The sequence below is a fragment of the Sprattus sprattus genome, assembly GCF_963457725.1.
Source record: "Sprattus sprattus genome assembly, chromosome: 4".
Taxonomy (NCBI): Eukaryota; Metazoa; Chordata; class Actinopteri; order Clupeiformes; family Clupeidae; genus Sprattus; species Sprattus sprattus.
The window spans coordinates 26,466,136-26,483,498 of NC_137923.1; the positions used below are offsets into that span (position 1 = coordinate 26,466,136).

The 17,363-nt window shown below is 45.6% G+C and overlaps 1 protein-coding gene across 1 annotated transcript; it reads right to left on the reverse strand.

Annotated features, from left to right (window-relative positions):
- Positions 1-203: 203 nt before the first annotated feature.
- Positions 204-16,907, reverse strand: acss2l (acyl-CoA synthetase short chain family member 2 like). The gene is made up of 18 exons (XM_080837120.1): positions 16,496-16,907; positions 16,125-16,326; positions 12,332-12,423; positions 11,549-11,652; positions 9,455-9,527; positions 8,122-8,197; positions 7,147-7,231; positions 6,902-7,039; positions 6,346-6,516; positions 5,954-6,087; positions 5,422-5,554; positions 4,978-5,034; positions 4,246-4,326; positions 3,332-3,440; positions 3,129-3,197; positions 2,292-2,468; positions 1,559-1,633; positions 204-1,374 (listed from the first exon to the last, which is right to left on the reverse strand). The coding sequence occupies exons 1-18, from the start codon at positions 16,632-16,634 to the stop codon at positions 1,247-1,249; spliced, it is 2,043 nt and encodes a 680-aa protein (XP_080693246.1). The 5' UTR covers positions 16,635-16,907; the 3' UTR covers positions 204-1,246.
- Positions 16,908-17,363: the final 456 nt, after the last annotated feature.

Genomic DNA, 17,363 nt, shown 5'->3' on the forward strand with positions numbered 1-17,363 from the left:
GTATTTCTGTGAGAGACATGGCCATGACGTGTGTATGTGTGTGTGTGTGTGTGTGTGTGTGTATGTGTTCACTCATGTAGTGTTTAGGGCTCTGACACCCATGTAGAGTGGGATGAGTTGCTAGGCTACAGAAATAATATCTAGTCCATTAGTGCAAACATTCTGAGAAAAGATTCGAAAATGAACACAACTTAGCCCTCCAATCCAACACATGGTCGCTCTTTATTCAAGAAAGTTTACATGTTGCTCCAAAATAAAACAGAAACACATCTAAAAAGAGCACCCTTGTTTGCTCCCTACACCATAAAAGTAACTTGAGGTGGCATGTCTGTCTCCCAGTCATTGATCTCAAGACAAAATGTGTATGTCGGATCCTGAGGAAGAGGGCTGCCTTTCTCCAAAGCTTCACAGTGCCATGACAGATATTCTAGACCCTCACTTTTTAATGATGCTCGTAGCATGATGCTTTTAGGAAACACAGCTCAGGTCTTCAGTTTCCAGGAGGGCACTTGCCCCTTGTACACAATTAGTAGGGACCAATGCATGGAAACACTTGAGCTTTACGCCATTTATAGTGTTTCCTTTTCGATTACCCGTGTAGTGTTGGCCTGTAGATTTAGAGGTACAGTATCACTTAAGTAATGCAGAGCCCCATGGCTAATCCAGATAGTGTGGGATCAGAACATGTATTTACTGTAAATACATAAACCTGGCAGGGCAAACTGATATCTATACAATTGACTGCAAATATATGCACCATGAATGCAGAGATGTCTCCACATGGACAGACACCACAAAGAAAAAATCTACCCAATGCTACCTGCCACCAACAATTACAACAGTCACAAAAAAAAGAACAAGAACAAACACTGGCATCGTTACTGTACACATGCACCATTGACAGTCCAGGGTCTGTATCTGATTGGTGATTTCTCTTCACTAATTTACCTTCCTAATCTTCCAAGCAAGAGAGTATACTGATGGGTGGGTGGGAGAGTGGGTAGGGGTGGGGGGTTGCTAAGGCACGCTCCCCCCACCCCACCCCAGTCTCTGCTCCATGCATCAGTCTCAGTTCCAAGGGCTGGGAGTCCACTGTTGACCCCCCCAACTTCAGGATCCCCCCAAGGCTCACTGGGGTCCAGTGTTTGTGTGTTTTGGGGCGGGGGTGGTTCAGCACAGGGGGAGTGGAGGTCATAGTTCATCCCAAAAGTCCGTAGAGATGTCGGGGCCCCCTCTCTGTCGCCCTTCAGGCGGCCGCCTCGCACCTCTGGCTGAAGAGCACTTCGACGACCTTGGGGTCCGCCAGTGTGGAGAGGTCGCCTAGGTCTCTCTCATTACGGGCGATCTGCCTGAGGACCCGTCGCATGATTTTACCTGCAGGAGAGAGAACATCAGCCATTATGGCTCAAACGTGCAATGCCAGTGGCACAGGTAACTAGATTACACACCGTCATTGTCACATTATGGAGCAGTCATACTAAACTATTGGAAACATGAGAATAGGAGGCATTTTGGCTCAGATCACCCAAAGGCATAAGAGCTAATTCTGAAAGCTTACCTGAGCGAGTCTTTGGCAGCCCAGGAGCATTCTGGATGAAGTCAGGTGTGGCAATGGGCCCAATCTTTTCTCTCACTAAAACACACACACACACACAACGTAACCATATGCAGCAGGGTGAAGGGGATCTTAGGTTTCTTAGGACTGTGTGAGATACTTTGCATATATGATGAATGGAGATGTGATAGTGAGTGTGTGTTACGACCCTGTGGGTCTTAGTATGTATTCTTGCCCGTGTTTCTGTTGTGCTTTGTTAGTCTTACAGGCGGGTTGGCGCGCAGCTGATTGGGGCTGTGATTCTATTGGACGTATAGAAGTCCCGGTCCTTTAAAAGCAGCCCGATGACATCACACTGGGCCTTGCTTTGGGGTTTGCTAATTCTTGTTGTCTGCCACGCCTCCTACACCTAATTGCCGATAAACCCAGCCTCTGGGCTTGCCCGCGCCACTACCATCGTGTTCGCTACTCACCGGAGTGATAGTCTGGGAGAGGGCGCCAGGCTGTGGAGGCAGGTCTCGAGGCCTTGTGTTTTTGCGTGTTGAGTTATTTTTTAGCCTTAGTTTATTTATTCGATCACTTGTAAATAAATTCACGGTTATTTGGATTAAGTTGTCTGCCCATTTTTGCAAAACTTTGTCATGTCCCAATGCCCTAGACAGGGACATGACAGTGTGAATAAGTGTGTATAAAAGAATGTGTGTGTGTGTGTGTGTGTGTTTGTGTGAGAAAGTACCCTGTCTCTTGAGCTCCTCCTTGATTGTGTGTGTTAACTCGGTGCTGTCCTTGAGCGTGATGAAGCAGTAGAGACACTCCCCCTTGACCGTGTGAGGACGGCTCACCACTGCCGCCTCTGTCACTGAGCTGTGCTCCGTCAGGGCAGACTCCACCTCCGCTGTACTCAACAGATGGCCTGAGAGAGGAGGACGAAGAGAGAGAGAGAGAGGGAGGGAGAGAGAGAGAGAGAGAGGGAGGGAGAGCGGAGAGTGGGAGGGAGAGAGACAGAGAGAGAGAGAGAGAAGGAGAGAGAGAGAGAGGGAGGGACAGAGAGGTATGAAGGAACAGAGAGAGAGAGGATGGGAGGGAGAGAGAGAGATAGGTAGGGAGGGAGAGCGGAGAGTGGGAGGGAGAGAGAGAGAGGGAGGGACAGAGAGAGAGGGTGGGAGGGAGAGAGAGAGATAGGGTGGGAAAGAGAGAGAGGGAGGAAGTGAGGGAGGGAGAGAGAGAGAGAGAGGGAGGGACAGAGAGAGAGAGGGTGGGAGAGAGAGATAGGGAGGGAGAGAGAGAGAAGAAGGGAGAGAGGGCGGGAGAGAGGGAGAGAGATAGAGGGGTGAGGGAGAGAGAGAGAAGGAGAGATGGAAAGAGAGAGTGCCAGAGAGAGAAGAGAGAAGGAGCAAGAGAGGGGGGTATGGATGGGTGGGTGAGAGAGAAAGATGGTGTCACACACAGTATATGCAGAGCCAAAACCTATTCTTCTATTTCTGCATCACTGCTTGTTTCTTTGCACACATAGCATAGGTGCATGCTCAGCAAGTTAGTGCATGTGAAAAATCCACCACTAGAGGGCTCTTACCAGAGACGTTGAGCATGTCGTCAATCCTGCCTGTGATCCAGTAATACCCATCCTTGTCCCTTCTGCAGCCTGTGGGCACAGCAGCATGAGTCAGCTCTCTGTCACACACTCAGTGCCATGCTCAGGGCAGCTCCAGATAAGAACAGACAAGTCTGTCTAAACTACACCACTGTACCAGAGAGACCAAGAGGTTCCTCACTTACCATCTCCGGTCACATAGAACCCGGGGAACTTCTTAAAGTAGGTGGTCTCAAACCGCTCCTGGTTCCGGTATACGGTTCTCATGATACCAGGCCAGGGGCTACGGAACACCTGAAACCCAAATCAATCAGTCGCTGTAGACTGTCTTCTTGAGTCTATTCTGTCACTCTATTGTTTAGTGACTTCAGTACTCCACTATGAACCCTTAACCTTAATCAGTGTGTTTTCTTTCGTGCTATATGCAGCTGTCTGTAAAACAAATACACTTAACAGGTTCTAAGCCAACGATATCAAAAGGTCCTCAAATGAATTTATATAAATCAAAGTCCCGCATTCATCGTGAGGGAGTATGTTAACAGAAAGTGTACAGGACTAGCAGTGTGCTTCAGAGAGGCTGCTGGACTTGTGTTTAGGGACATCACAGGACTAAAAATGTTTTTTAGTGATGGTCAGTGTGTTGTTGTGATGGTCAGTGGGTTGTAGAGATGGTCAGTGTGTTGTTGTGATGGTCAGTGTGTTGTAGAGATGGTCAGTGTGTTGTTGTGATGGTCAGTGTGTTGTAGTGATGGTCAGTGGGTTGTAGAGATGGTCAGTGTGTTGTAGAGATGGTCAGTGTGTTGTAGAGATGGTCAGTGTGTTGAAGTGATGGTCAGTGTGTTGTAGTGATGGTCAGTGTGTTGTAGTGATGGTCAGTGTGTTGTAGTGATGGTCAGTGTGTTGTAGAGATGATGGCCAGTGTTGTAGTGATGGTCAGTGGGTTGTAGAGATGGTCAGTGTGTTGTAGTGATGGTCAGTGTGTTGTAGTGATGGTCAGTGTGTTGTAGTGATGGTCAGTGTGTTGAAGTGATGGTCAGTGTGTTGTAGAGATGGTCAGTGTGTTGTAGAGATGGTCAGTGTGCACAGGACGAGTCCTCACCAGGTAGCCCTCTGCCTCTCCCTCCAGCTCCTCTCCTGACTCGCTCATGACGGAGGGCTGGACACCGAAGAACGGTAGGGTCTGAGAAACACACACACACACACACACACACACACACACACACACACACACACACACACACACACAAATAGGTGTAGGATTATAGTAAGACTTTACATACACATGTAGGATTATTAGGATTACATTTTGCATGACTGATTGCATAATGTGGGCTTAGATTATATAGTGACACGTAGTTAGTCCTGCATAGCTCCCAGTCCTCACCAGTGTCAAATAGCAAACAGGCCACTGAATCAGAAACAACACTATTTCATGTTTGTTATATTACATTACATTATAAATTATATAGTTAAGTGTGACACTGTTAATTGGAATATTATGCATGACATTGTGTTACAAGAAATGGAATAGAATTGAAAAACGCATATTCTATCACAAAAATAACAGGATTGCATGAACCAAGTAGAACAGAATACAATATACTATAATGGAATATAATGGAATAGAATAGAATAGAATTTAAGTAAATTGTATTATATTGAATTGAATTGAATGGAAAAGATTAGAATAGTATAGAATATAATACAATAGAATAGGAAAGAATAGATTAGAATGGAATGGAATAGAATGGAGAGATGAGTAGAGAAGAGCTAATGAGGTGAAGTGCGTAGAAATAGACTGGGTATGAGTGAGTCTAAATGAGGAGCTTACAGCTGAGCCAGGCTTCAGTGCAGTGGCAGCAGGCAGTGGAGTCAGAACATGGCCCCCCTACAGGGACACACAAGAGGACAGATTACTCTCAATGCATGCGTGTTTGTGTGTGTGTGTGTGTGTGTGTGTGTGTGTGTGTGTGTGTGTGTGCTTGTGCCCTGTCTGTGTTTATTTTTGTGTCCATAGCCACTGTGGCATTGTGTGTAAGTATAGCTGTGAAAGTGTGTGTAGGTGTGTTTATGAGTGTGTGCGTGTGCGTGTGCGTGTGCGTGTGCGTGTGTGCCCTGTCTGTGTTTATTTTTGTGTCCATAGCCACTGTGGGAATGTGTCTAAGTAAAGGTGTGAAAGTGTGTGTAGGAATGTTTATGAGCGTGAGTGTGTGTGTGTGTGTGTGTGTGTGTGTCTGTGTTTGTGTGTGTGTCTGTGGCCATGACTAAGCCTTACCGTCTCTGTCTGCCAGAAGGTGTCCACTATGGGGCACCGTCCCTGCCCTACCACCTCATGGTACCAGTGCCACGCCTCAGGGTTGATGGGCTCCCCCACAGTCCCCAGGACCCGCAGGCTCGACAGGTCATACCTGCACCCAGGGGTCAGAAGTCAAGGTTCAGCAGGTTATGGTGAGACACCTCTGCCGTGATAACCCAGCTGCATGTCTGCCACAGTTTTCACAACATGGCAATTCACACAGACAGCAGGGGAACAGTGACAGTTTACGTTGCATTTCACTCTAGAGCTGGCTGATCTGGGCATTAAGCAAACAGGCGTAGGCAACGCAATGCCAGAACTATGGATGCAGGTCCTGCTATTACTTCTTATGGCCAGCAGATGGCAGTAAATGATAACATTCAATTGTGTTCTTACATTTTGCTCCAGTGAGCACTGTGTGCGTGTGTGTGTTTCTGTGTTTTCGTATGCATGTGTGTGTGTGTGTGTGTGTGTGTGTGTGTGTGTGCGTGTGTGTATGTATGTGACTCACTTTAGCAGAGGTTCTCTGCCGTATTTCATCAGCAGACGAATGGCTGTTGGGGCCGTGTAAAACTTGGATACGCGGTACTTCTCAATGACCTCCCAGAACCGACCCACATGAGGGAACACAGGAATACCCTCAAACTAGAGGACACACACACACAACCACACACACACACACACACACACACACACACAAAACAAGCAAACACACACACACACACACACACACACACATACATGAACGCATACATGTACCCACACACACACAGACACAGACATACAAACACACACATAACCACATAAAGAAACACAAAAACACACATAGACATTATATTCCTTCATCATTAAATTCCAGGAGTCATGTGACCGAAATGCTGAGATGATTGACAGCTGACTTACCAATACGCTGGTCGCCCCATTGGCCAGAGGGCCGTAAGTGATGTAGGAGTGGCCAGTGATCCAGCCAATGTCTGCCGTGCACCAATAGACATCATCAAAGTGGTGGTCAAAGACGTACTTGAAGGTGAGAGCCGTATAGAGCATGTAGCCAGCCACAGTGTGCAGCACCCCCTAGAGGAAAAACAGAAAACAGCATATGCGTTTTAAATATGCATTTGCAACTATTTTGTGCATCTGCAATTAATCTTTAATATCAATGGGTTTGCGACTTGGTTTAATCAAGTTGAGGAAAGCAGACATTGATCCTGGGTACGTTTTTAAAACAAAAATAAACTTATGTACCCTGTATACAGACCTATCTAAAACAACTAACAACCTATATCCATATAAAATTTCCTACAGTTAAGTGCCAACATTAATGTTTAAAATCTGTAGGCCTCTAAAAGGGTAATCAGTGTTAGTGTGTGGTACTGCACAGGTGTTTCCTAGGAGGCCCAGGTGACCGTATGAGAGGTTACTCCTCCAGGCCTGTAGGGTGTGACGTGACGTGACGTGCCTTGGGTTTGCCGGTGGAGCCACTGGTGTGGAGGATGAAAAGCGGGTCTTCAGCGTCCAGCCACTCTGGCTCACACACATCACACACTCCCTCCAGAGCCTCGTCCCACCACACATCACAGACTGCATCCCACGGTGTCTAACACACAGGGAGAGGGCAGGAATAAGCAGAAGTTTACACATTCTCACAGACACACAGACACACAGACACACACACACTCACACACACACACACACACACACTACCTGCAGTTTGTTTGAGGCTTCTCCGCTGTTTGTCCTGAGGGCATGATGTTTCACCACCAGACACTTCTGAACTGTGGAGGAGCCCCTGGAGAGAGAGAGACAGAGAGAGAGAGAGAGAGGCAGAGACAGAGAGACAGAGAGACAGAGAGATTTATACAATCAACATCATAACTTTTATATGACTGCACACATAATGCATGAGGACATCCACCACAGAACGAGGGAGAGGGAAAGGGGAAGAGAGTGAGAGGAAGAGAGAGTGAGAAATTGAGGAGGAGAGTGGGAGAGATTGAGAGTGAGAGAGGGAGAGGGGGGGGAGAGTGATAGGAAGAGAGTGAGAGTTGGAGGGGGAGAGGGGTTTTGATTGTTGCCTTGGTTTCCTGTGTCTGTTTGGATGTCTGCTCCTTGCAGGAAGCACTTGCTCACATTGCACACACGCTCTGCGCACACACGCGTCTCATACATGTTGTACTTCACGCATAGCCATGGTAACAAGGAGAAATGAGCCTCCTGACTCAGATGGCATGAGCTAGAGTTACTAGGAAACTAGGCAGCAAAAATCACTCTCCTTAACAAACAAGGTGTGTGTGTGTGTGTCTGTCTGTGTCACATTCAGTCATGCAGTGTGTGTTTGTGTGTATGAATGAGTAAGAGACAGAGTGCATGTGTGTGAGTGTGTGAGTGTGTGAGTGTGTGTGTGTGTGTGTGTGTGGGGGGGAGAGAGGTATTCAGCAGCATTAGAGGCTTATTTGCCTGGGGCCTGTGTAAACACAAGGTCCACTTAAACATGCTGTCTCAGAAACACCAACAGAGATACAGAGCGAGAGAAAAAGACTGGAAGAGGGGGTAAGAGAGAGAAAAAGAGTGAAAGGGAGAGAGAGGGGGAAAAGAGAGAAGGGAGAGAAGTGGCTATAGGGAGTAAGAGAGAGAGAGAGAGAGAGATAGAAAGACATCTAGGAGTGATCAGGGACCTACTTCTCTCTACAGCGCTCCAAAGCTTCATCTGCTATCTGCTTCAGATTGATCAGCTTCTCACCTCTGTACACACCATCTACAGGAGCGAGAGAGAGAAAGAGAAAGAAGGAGAGAGGGAAAGAGACAGACAGCTTATGGTTTACATTCATCATTCACTTCAAATAAATAACTGATGTGAAAGACACCTTCTAGTAAAATAAAAGAAGACAGACACTGAGAGGGAAAGAGAGATAGAAACAGGAAGAGAGAGGGAGAGAGACCGAAGGAAAGAGAGTGGGAGAGGGAGAGAGTGAGATGGACAGAGAGAGGGAGAAAGCGAGAGATGGAGATGGAGAAGAGAGAGGGAGATGGAGGAGAGAGAGAGAGAGAGAGAGAGAGAGAGGGTGAGAAGTGGGCAGACAGGTGGAGAACACAGGCCAGCAGCTCAACTCTTGCGTACGCTCTCGTCATCGCTGGACAAACCGCACTGAGTACCAGCTGCTGGATGTTTGCCAATAGCATATCAGCACCAAATACACTTAACCCTTGCATTAACACCGGCTGTCAAGCGCTAGGTCAATATGAACACACACAAACAATCAGGCACAGCTGGCCTTCTGCCCTCTGTAGGACTGCAAGAGACAATGTCCAGAAATCCATGTAGGACATGTGCCATGTTCCGTATTGGAACAAATTTGAGCCCTCAATGGAATGTGGTCTGTTACATTCATTCCAGGATACTATAAATGGTTCTCTTCACACCCCAAATGCAGTACTTGAATTTATTGTTCTGGCACACAGATTTTTAAATCAGGTATAGAGCCTAAGCATTGACTCTATCCCATAAAACTATGTTGCATAGTCTCTCACTAACTCTTTTATGTGTTCAGCCATTTTAGTACCAGCTTCTGTATATTTATTTATTCCTGCTCTTCCTGGACTCCACTTTGCACTATTGTTTGTATATACTTTTTAAGACTTATTGGATTGTTGACCATTGCACTGTTGTATTGTATTGTTTTGCACTGCTGTATTGTTTTGCACTGTTGTATTGTTTTGAGTTGTGATGTATATTTGTGTAATATGTGTAAGCACACTGAGAGCCACTGCACCAAGACAAATTCCTTGTTTGTGCAAATTAACTTGGCCATTAAGCTGATTCTGATTCTGATATCAGTCCTTTTATGCAGAATGGCTCTGATCTTACACACGGGTCTCCTCAGAATGTTCTACTTTGATTCCTCATAAAGGAATTTTTACAGACATTGGTTCTACTCACACAAGTTCATATATTTTATCTTTATCTTTCATATATGTTTTTAGAGAGCTATTTCCTGTTCAAATGACTTATTACCTGCGGTCACAAGGACACTGCACTGCGCATCCAGGATCCTGTCACACAATGAGTCTGCCGAAAAGCCTGCAAACTGACACACAGAGACCAGCCAATCAGCACACCGGAAGTGAGGAATCAGCCAGTCAGAGTAGAATATGAATGTTTAGTGCATGCCCCTTGAGAGTGAATCAATAAATCAATTAAAAGTGTCCATAGGCAAATCTGTTATATTATGTTAACTGATTACTATAATATTGTATATAACTGTGGGAAAACAGGAGAAGACGTATCTTTGAGACTATCAAATTAGGCGGCAGGGAAATCCAGTTCAGGAAATTATGTTCACATGGATACCAGTAAACATTGTGGCCTGGGGTAGACGCACACACGCACACGCACCACACACCCACACACACAAGCACCACACACGCACACACACACATACATGCATACACGCACACACACACACATCACAGTCTAGGTTTAAACTTGTAATGTGCTTGTCAGTCAAGTTTCACTAACTTACAGGACAACAATGTAAAAAATGCATATGAAGGGGATTGAGCCTAGGCCATGGGATAACTACACTTTGACACGTAGCAGTCAAAAGGTGACCTTGGCCAGCCTACCTGATCTTTTTTTATTGTGTTTTAACTACAACCATAAAGTCACCCTCAGGGCCCAGCTGGAGACCTGGGAGGGAACTTTGTATAAGGATATTTGGGATCTTAAGCGGTCACACAAACGTCTGAACATCCAAGGAGAGAGAGAGAGAGAGAAAGAGAGAGAGAGAGAGAGAGAGAGAGAGAGAGACTCACACAGACACACCAAAGTGACCGCGCAGTAGGACAAAAACCCTACGTATTGAAATGAGGTCAAGTGCAGTGTATTTTAGGAGTGACAGAAATAGGCTCCTGAGGCGTGCCCAATCACAAAACTAACCTTGTATTCAACCTGCTGTTATTTTTAAGTACGGCGCTGCTCTGTACATGGCGAGAGGAAAAACAGTTGTGTCTAAAACGGGCCCTGGCAACACATCTCCTGCCTGAGTTCCTCCTGTGGGGCCCACCAGCAGGCACGGAGCACAGAGCACGGAACAAACTCGAACAGAGGAAACCTACACACCTCTCTCTCTCTCTCTCTCTCTCTCTCCCTCTCTCTCTCAGACAGACACATACGCACACCTCTCTCTCACACACAGATCATCCTCTCAAAACACACAAACACACCTCTCTCTCTCTCACACACATACACACCTTGCACACACACACACACACACACACACACCGAAACACACATTCCTGGGAGGGGAGGGGGAATATTTAAAAAATGCATAGAACTACCTGAAGCAGAACTCAAATCTAACTTCCAGTATTGCCTGAGTTTGCAGAGGGCTGAAATCAGCTTGTCACCGGGAAGGGAGAACCCAAACTCAGGTGTTCGCACATGGCACAGGAACTTCAGCTGTCAGGACCTACAGTCTGTGAAATTCTGTCTGTCTGTCTGTCTGTCTGTCTGTCTGTCTGTCTGTCTGTCTGTCTGTCTGTCTGTCTTCAGTATGCATGACAGCTTTTTGAACAACACATTTTTCAAACTTGGAAAGATGGATAGAAAGAGTGTGTGCATGTGCGAGCATGTATGTGTGTGTGTGTGTGTGTGTGTGTGTGTGTGTGTGAGAGAGAGAGAAGTTTCTGAGAGAGAGTTCAGGAGCAGCAGCTGCAGTGAGCAGGCAGAACCGACTGCAGCAGGAACTGAGGGGTGACCCTGACTGTGGGAAACTCTGGAAAACTCTGGAAAGAACTGGGTCACTGACATACTTCCCTCAGGGTTTACAGGACACTACTGTCACTCATGACCTCATACTATCATAAACTTCTCCTCATGTCTCAAACAACACACACAACTCACAGATAAACACACACACACAAACACTCACACACACATAAACACACTCTCCACAACTTTCAGCTTTTATATAACCAAACTTGGAAGCAACTCAAACTCTTTTCCAGAGGCATGGTGACCAAAGAGTGTTTGGTCCTACTGACACATGGCTCCAGCAACCGCCATGCTCCAGGCAGGTCAGCTGCGTCTGCTCCGCTCTGCTCTTACCACCACAGAATGGACTGCTCCGATACGCGCACACGCCAGCATGGAGTAAACCAGCTCTGGAATCATGGGAAGGTAGATGGCCACACGATCGCCCTTCTTCACACCTGAAGCACAATAGAGACATACAAGTCTGTATGGTCACTATATATACTGTATGCTCTCATTTGACACAATAATGTGTTAAAAGATGTTTATGAAGCCTTGAGACTAATCTGCATAAGTAATGCCATTTTGGGTAACGCTTTACTTTTGGGAACAAATGTCAGCCATTAACTCATAATGAATTGGGGTCTGTATAAGTGCCAAATAAAGTCTGCATTAAGCTTCACTGATCATGTACTAGGCCTGTGTTCACAAATTTCATATTCTCACTGATATATGTATTTAGTCTTGGTACAGTTTTAAAAACCAACAGGTTGGTCTCAACCTGAGCTTACTAATTTATAATAAGAATACAAATAGAAAGTTTGTAGCCTCCCGAAACACTGTCCGAATATGTCGCTTAAAGGGACAGAGCATTTTTAGAAATTAGTGAATACTGGCCTAAGAAATGATTAATGGTGCTTAATGCAGACACTAATACTGACACCAATTAGTTATGTGTTAATGGCTAACATTTGTTCCCTAAAGTAAAGTTACCAAATATACTGCATTTCAATTGTACAACATTGTAACTACGAATGTAACTATGTCATGGTCATTATATTATGGATGTTTCAATTGCAGGTATGCCTGTGTATGTGTGTGTGTGTGTGTGTGTATGTGTGTGGCCCTGATGCATACCCATGAGTCTGAGCACGTTGGCACAGCGACACACCTGCTTCAGCAACTGGCTGTACGTGATGTCCTGCTGGTGATCCGGAGAGTTCCCCTCCCTGACAACAGAACACACACAGGAGAGGCTCTTATCTTCGACTCTGAAATCACACAACCATCATCAAAGTCTACGACGGATCATAAAATGTCTGAAATTCAGTTGTATGCCTGTCCAGTTTCCTGGTGAAGTATTGCCCCAATGTATCTGTAGAACAGAGAGCCGTTGGTTTTGAATGGTTAATAGAGAGCGAAGGAACTGAAAATGCTAAAAGATGAGATAAGGTGTTCTCTTGTCTGCTCACATTGTTGTGTTTGGAAGCCAGTCAATGGTTTGTCCAGCCAGCGAGATCTGTGTGTGTGTGTATGTGTGTGTGGGTGTTTCACCATCAGCAAGAACAGCCACGTTGCCACATTGTACCATGGCAGAGAGCCTATTCAAAGCCTTGCTAGCGTTAGATCATGAGAACTGTACATCCCCCCTCAACTGCCCCACAAAGTGCCTGCATGCCTTTTAACCCTCCCCACCCCACCCCACACGTCAACACAACACGCCAGTTCTTAGTTCAGTAGGGAGGTTTCATGTTTATGTTCAAAGTCAAAATAATTTGATGTGATTGGATTGGGCTGTGGGTGGAAACCTATGTCTATGCCTACAGGACATATTTTTCCCACACCACATGGTAATGATCCTGGCACGTTAAGTCAAGTCTATGCCTTGCCCACTGCCAAAGCCCATGCCAGTGTCAGTGCCAATAAAAAATGCCAGTCAGAGCTCCCTCGGCATGAGACAGCAAAGGGCCAGCTGCTTTACTGCTTTACTGCGAGACAGAACAACAGAGAGAGGCAACCAAATGTGTTAATGTGTGGCACCCGGCCAGCTTCACGAACACACCTGCCTATTCACATCTCTATTGGGACAGGCCAAGAGAGAAAGGAGGGAGCGAGAGACAGAGAGAGAGAGAGAGAGAAAACTCACAGGTGGTTTCTTTGTCATGCTGCATGAAGGGACAGTTAAGTCACTAGGACTTTGTTAGACACTAGACACTTCCTGGAAGTTACAGTGTTCTCAAAACTGCACACACATTCTCAAAATGACACTAACATCGGTGCGACCATCTAAGGCTACAAGGTCAAAATCAGACACCACACACAAGCACACACACACTCACGTGCATCGATGAAACAAAGCAGTCTGAGTTGAGATGGTGATGCCTTGAGTTTATTTTACTGGTTGCATGTGTTTACTTGATGACCGTAAGGTTTGCACAATAAAAAATGTGAATAGTGTTTACAGTTTTTACACTATTCACATTTTTTTGTATTGGTCAAACCTTATGGTCATTTAGTAAACACATGCAACCAGTATAATAAACTCAAGTGCATATCTTTTGAGAACTGAGGAAAAGCTATAGTTTAATTTGCTTAGGGAACTGGTTATAGTGTGTTTTCAATCAGGAAAAACTGTAATATATGGATTGCTATATTTCTCTGGACACTTTACCTGTCCAGACATGGACATTTAAAGGCTTTTATTTGGAGTGTGTGTCTGTGTGTGTGTGTGTGTGTGTGCACGCGTGCGCACTTTTAGCATGCAATTAAAAGCAGCCTGTGGTTAATGTCTACCTAGCTCATTTAAGGCCAGCACATGATAAGCATGCTTCTTGTTCTTGGCAGGATGCAAGAGAAAAAGAGAAAGAGAGAGAGGGAGAATGATAGAAAAGAAGAGGAGAAAAGAGAGGGAGAGAGAGAGGTATGAGAGAGAGATGAGAGGAGGAGGAGAGAGAGTGAGAGAGAGAGGAATGACAGAGAGATGAGGGGAAGAGAAGAAAGAGTGAGAGAGAGGGAAAGATAGATGAGAAGAGGAGGAGGAGAGAGGGAGAGATAGAGAAGAGAGCTGCCAGGTGTCTCATGTGCCAGAGAAGGAAAGTCTAGACTGGACCCTCTGCCCTCTGCTATGACCGTTAGGGTGGCTTTGAGCAACAGGCCAGTTCACATACCCACACGCTGATAAGGTCTCATCTCACATTCACACACTCTCACACTTCTACACAGGTCAACACAGGAGAGAGACATGGCAGAAATGCTGCAGATCCTGCATATCTCACCATCTTTCCCACTTAAAACAACCTCCTCTCCATTCCTATGCATTTCTTTCAATGTGTATGTACAGTCAGACTTCTAATGAATATAACAGTCAGCCTTACAGTATAAAAGACACTTTGAAGTGTGTGTTAGTGTGCATGTGTGTGACTGTGTGTTTGTGTGCATGTGTGAGTGTGAGTGCATGTGTGTGTGCATGTGCATATGCATGTGCATGTGCATGTGCATGTGCATGTGCATGTGCATGTGCATGTGCATGTGCATGTGCATGTGTGTGTGAATGAGTGTGTGTGTGTGTGTGTGTGTGTGTGTGTGTGTGTGTGTGTGTGTGTGTGTGTGTGTGTGTGTGTGTGTGTGTGTGTGTGTGTGTGCATATGAAAAGAGTGAAAGATATGACTGAACAAAAGTTCAACAGTTTTTCAAACAGTTCTGGGGCCGGATCTGTGTCTGGCTTGACTGCAGCCAGGGTGGAGCAGACAATCAGCTGGCTGCCTAGAGGCTAGATAGCAGGTGTTATGGCACTATTGTCCTACTGTGTATTAATAACAACAGATAAAACAGTTTGCACTCAAGACTACAAGATTATTATGCATTTTCTAATCCCTCTGTGGGTAGCAACCGATAAACACGGTGGTTTGTCCCTTATCACTGATTATCAGCTATCAGGACAATAGGAGATGGAAACCAACTCATGCTACTGAGACATAGAGCAAGATACAAAGAGGGGGGAGAGAGAGAGAGAGAGAGAGAGAGAGAGAGAGAGAGAGAGAGAGAGAGAGAGAGAGAGAGATAGTAGTTGTGTAGTGTTTTGGCTTATCTCATCCTGCATGAGTGATGAGGCAGAACTGACTTCAGAGAGAGAACTGATGCAGTGATGCAGTGAATCACGGTCTTCTTGCAGAAGTAAGAAACTGAAGCTCAACATTCAGGCACAGTCATGCAAACACACACACACCCCTTTCAAATGACAGCTAATTCCGTAGCGGATTCAGCCCAGCTCCGGGCCAAGTCTGGGCTGGCAGCAATTATCTGGGTTTGGGTTAGCTGTCTCTATGTGTTTACAGGTGTTAATTAGATTATGAGAAACTAGGTGGACAACCAGCATACTGTTATTGGACACCTGTGACATTGTCGAACTCATTAAAAAGTCCTTCCATTGCTAGAAAAGAGAGCATCCTCTTATGCAATGACTGTGTACCTTATAAACTGAAAGGGAATAACGCAAAATACGGGCAGTTAAAGTAACAGAACTGGTTCTTAGTTTAAGTTGCTATGAACTCCAGTCAGATACGTGTCAAATACCTGCTTTCCCAACTCTGACTTGCACAATTAACATTGACTTAAAAAAATCCTCGGCCACAGAAAACTATTTCTCAATCAATCCTAAATAAACATCACAAGGTCAGTGGCAGTAATGTTTTCCTTTGTTATGACAGACTGAGTACATTTTTACCACTGCAACACAGGAGGATGTATATATTTCAAATGATAATGCTGTGGCCTTTCATTTTAACCTGTTCGTTCAAACGGGTATGTCTCGCTAGGTGCGCAAACATCTCATAGTGTTGTTGAGATGCAACATGCGTAGCGATAAAAAGCATGCCAGCTATAGCTTGCTGAAATGTGTCGGCCTATTTTCATAGTGGGGGGGCAATCTCACCAGTGGTACGCCACTTTGTCTCCGAAGTTCCTCTCCAATACGTTTCTGTCCAAGACGTTGTAGCACACGTTGGTCTTGGCCCCCTCCATGAACTTGACGAAGACGTTGCCTTTGGTGACATCAAAATTGTACTGCAGGATCGGCTGCGATGCAGAAGGCCGGCTCTCCCAGTAAAACTCATCAGCCACATTCCCCCAGAACTCTACAGAGGGATTATTGAGGTTACAGAGGCTTTAGAGCGATCTTATGGCCATCACAAGAGATAGTCGGGCAGCAAATTTACAGAGAGACATACACTGCATATTCAGATTAGATATCACATTATTGCAAGCCATGCTACCATTTATCTCGGGTTTGATGCAATGACATACCTTCGGGTTCCTCGATTGACTTCTTGTAAAGTGCAAGATATGAGCTGAAGTCGGGGACATGGGCATCCGCTTTTAGCTCTTCGGGCGGAGGATAAACCTTCTCCCGCTCTTCTATATGTTCAGGTCCTGAGACAACCATGTTTTCGGGACAGATGAAGGTAGGTGAACGCAGATATCTAAAATGTCCCAACTGTCAATCAACTCCGCCCTTCAACGGAAATACTTTTCGGTTCACTAGTATTCGTTGCGCAGACAAGCTCGAAAGAGGGAGAGACCCAGCCTTTAATCCTCATTTCGCGTTGTTTTGTCTGTCTCCTTAGTGCTATGTCTACCAATCATATAGCTCGATTTGGCACTCCTACTTTTTCATTTGTCAGAAAAGCTGTGGGGCGTTCGACCCATTTCGGGTGGGTGGAACGGGGAACAGACATGCGTTCTACTGGTGGACAGGCAAATGGCCTGTGAGTGCGCTCTGAAAAAAATAATAAACTCCAACTCCTTCGCCAAGAAGTTTTTCACACACAGCATTCTCTTCCAGTAAAGCGCTCCCCTCCCTCGCTAGAGTATCTTGTATGCTGGTCTGCACAGCCTGAGCGATATTTACCAATTCAGGCTGCTGCAGAAGTTGACGAAATTGAGTGAAAGCACATCTTTATGTTTGTGCTGTGGGATGCTGTGTTGAGCGTGTTTGCCAGGATGTTATGCGTTATGGAATTAACAGAACTAAATACACAGGGCCCTGAAATGGAGTATCTCCCAGAAGTAGATTGGTCCTATGCACCCATGTAGTGTGCATTTGTGCATGTATGTGGATATTTCAAATTTGAGTAGTAAAGGTTAGGTGCAGACTGTTTTATGTGTGTGTGTT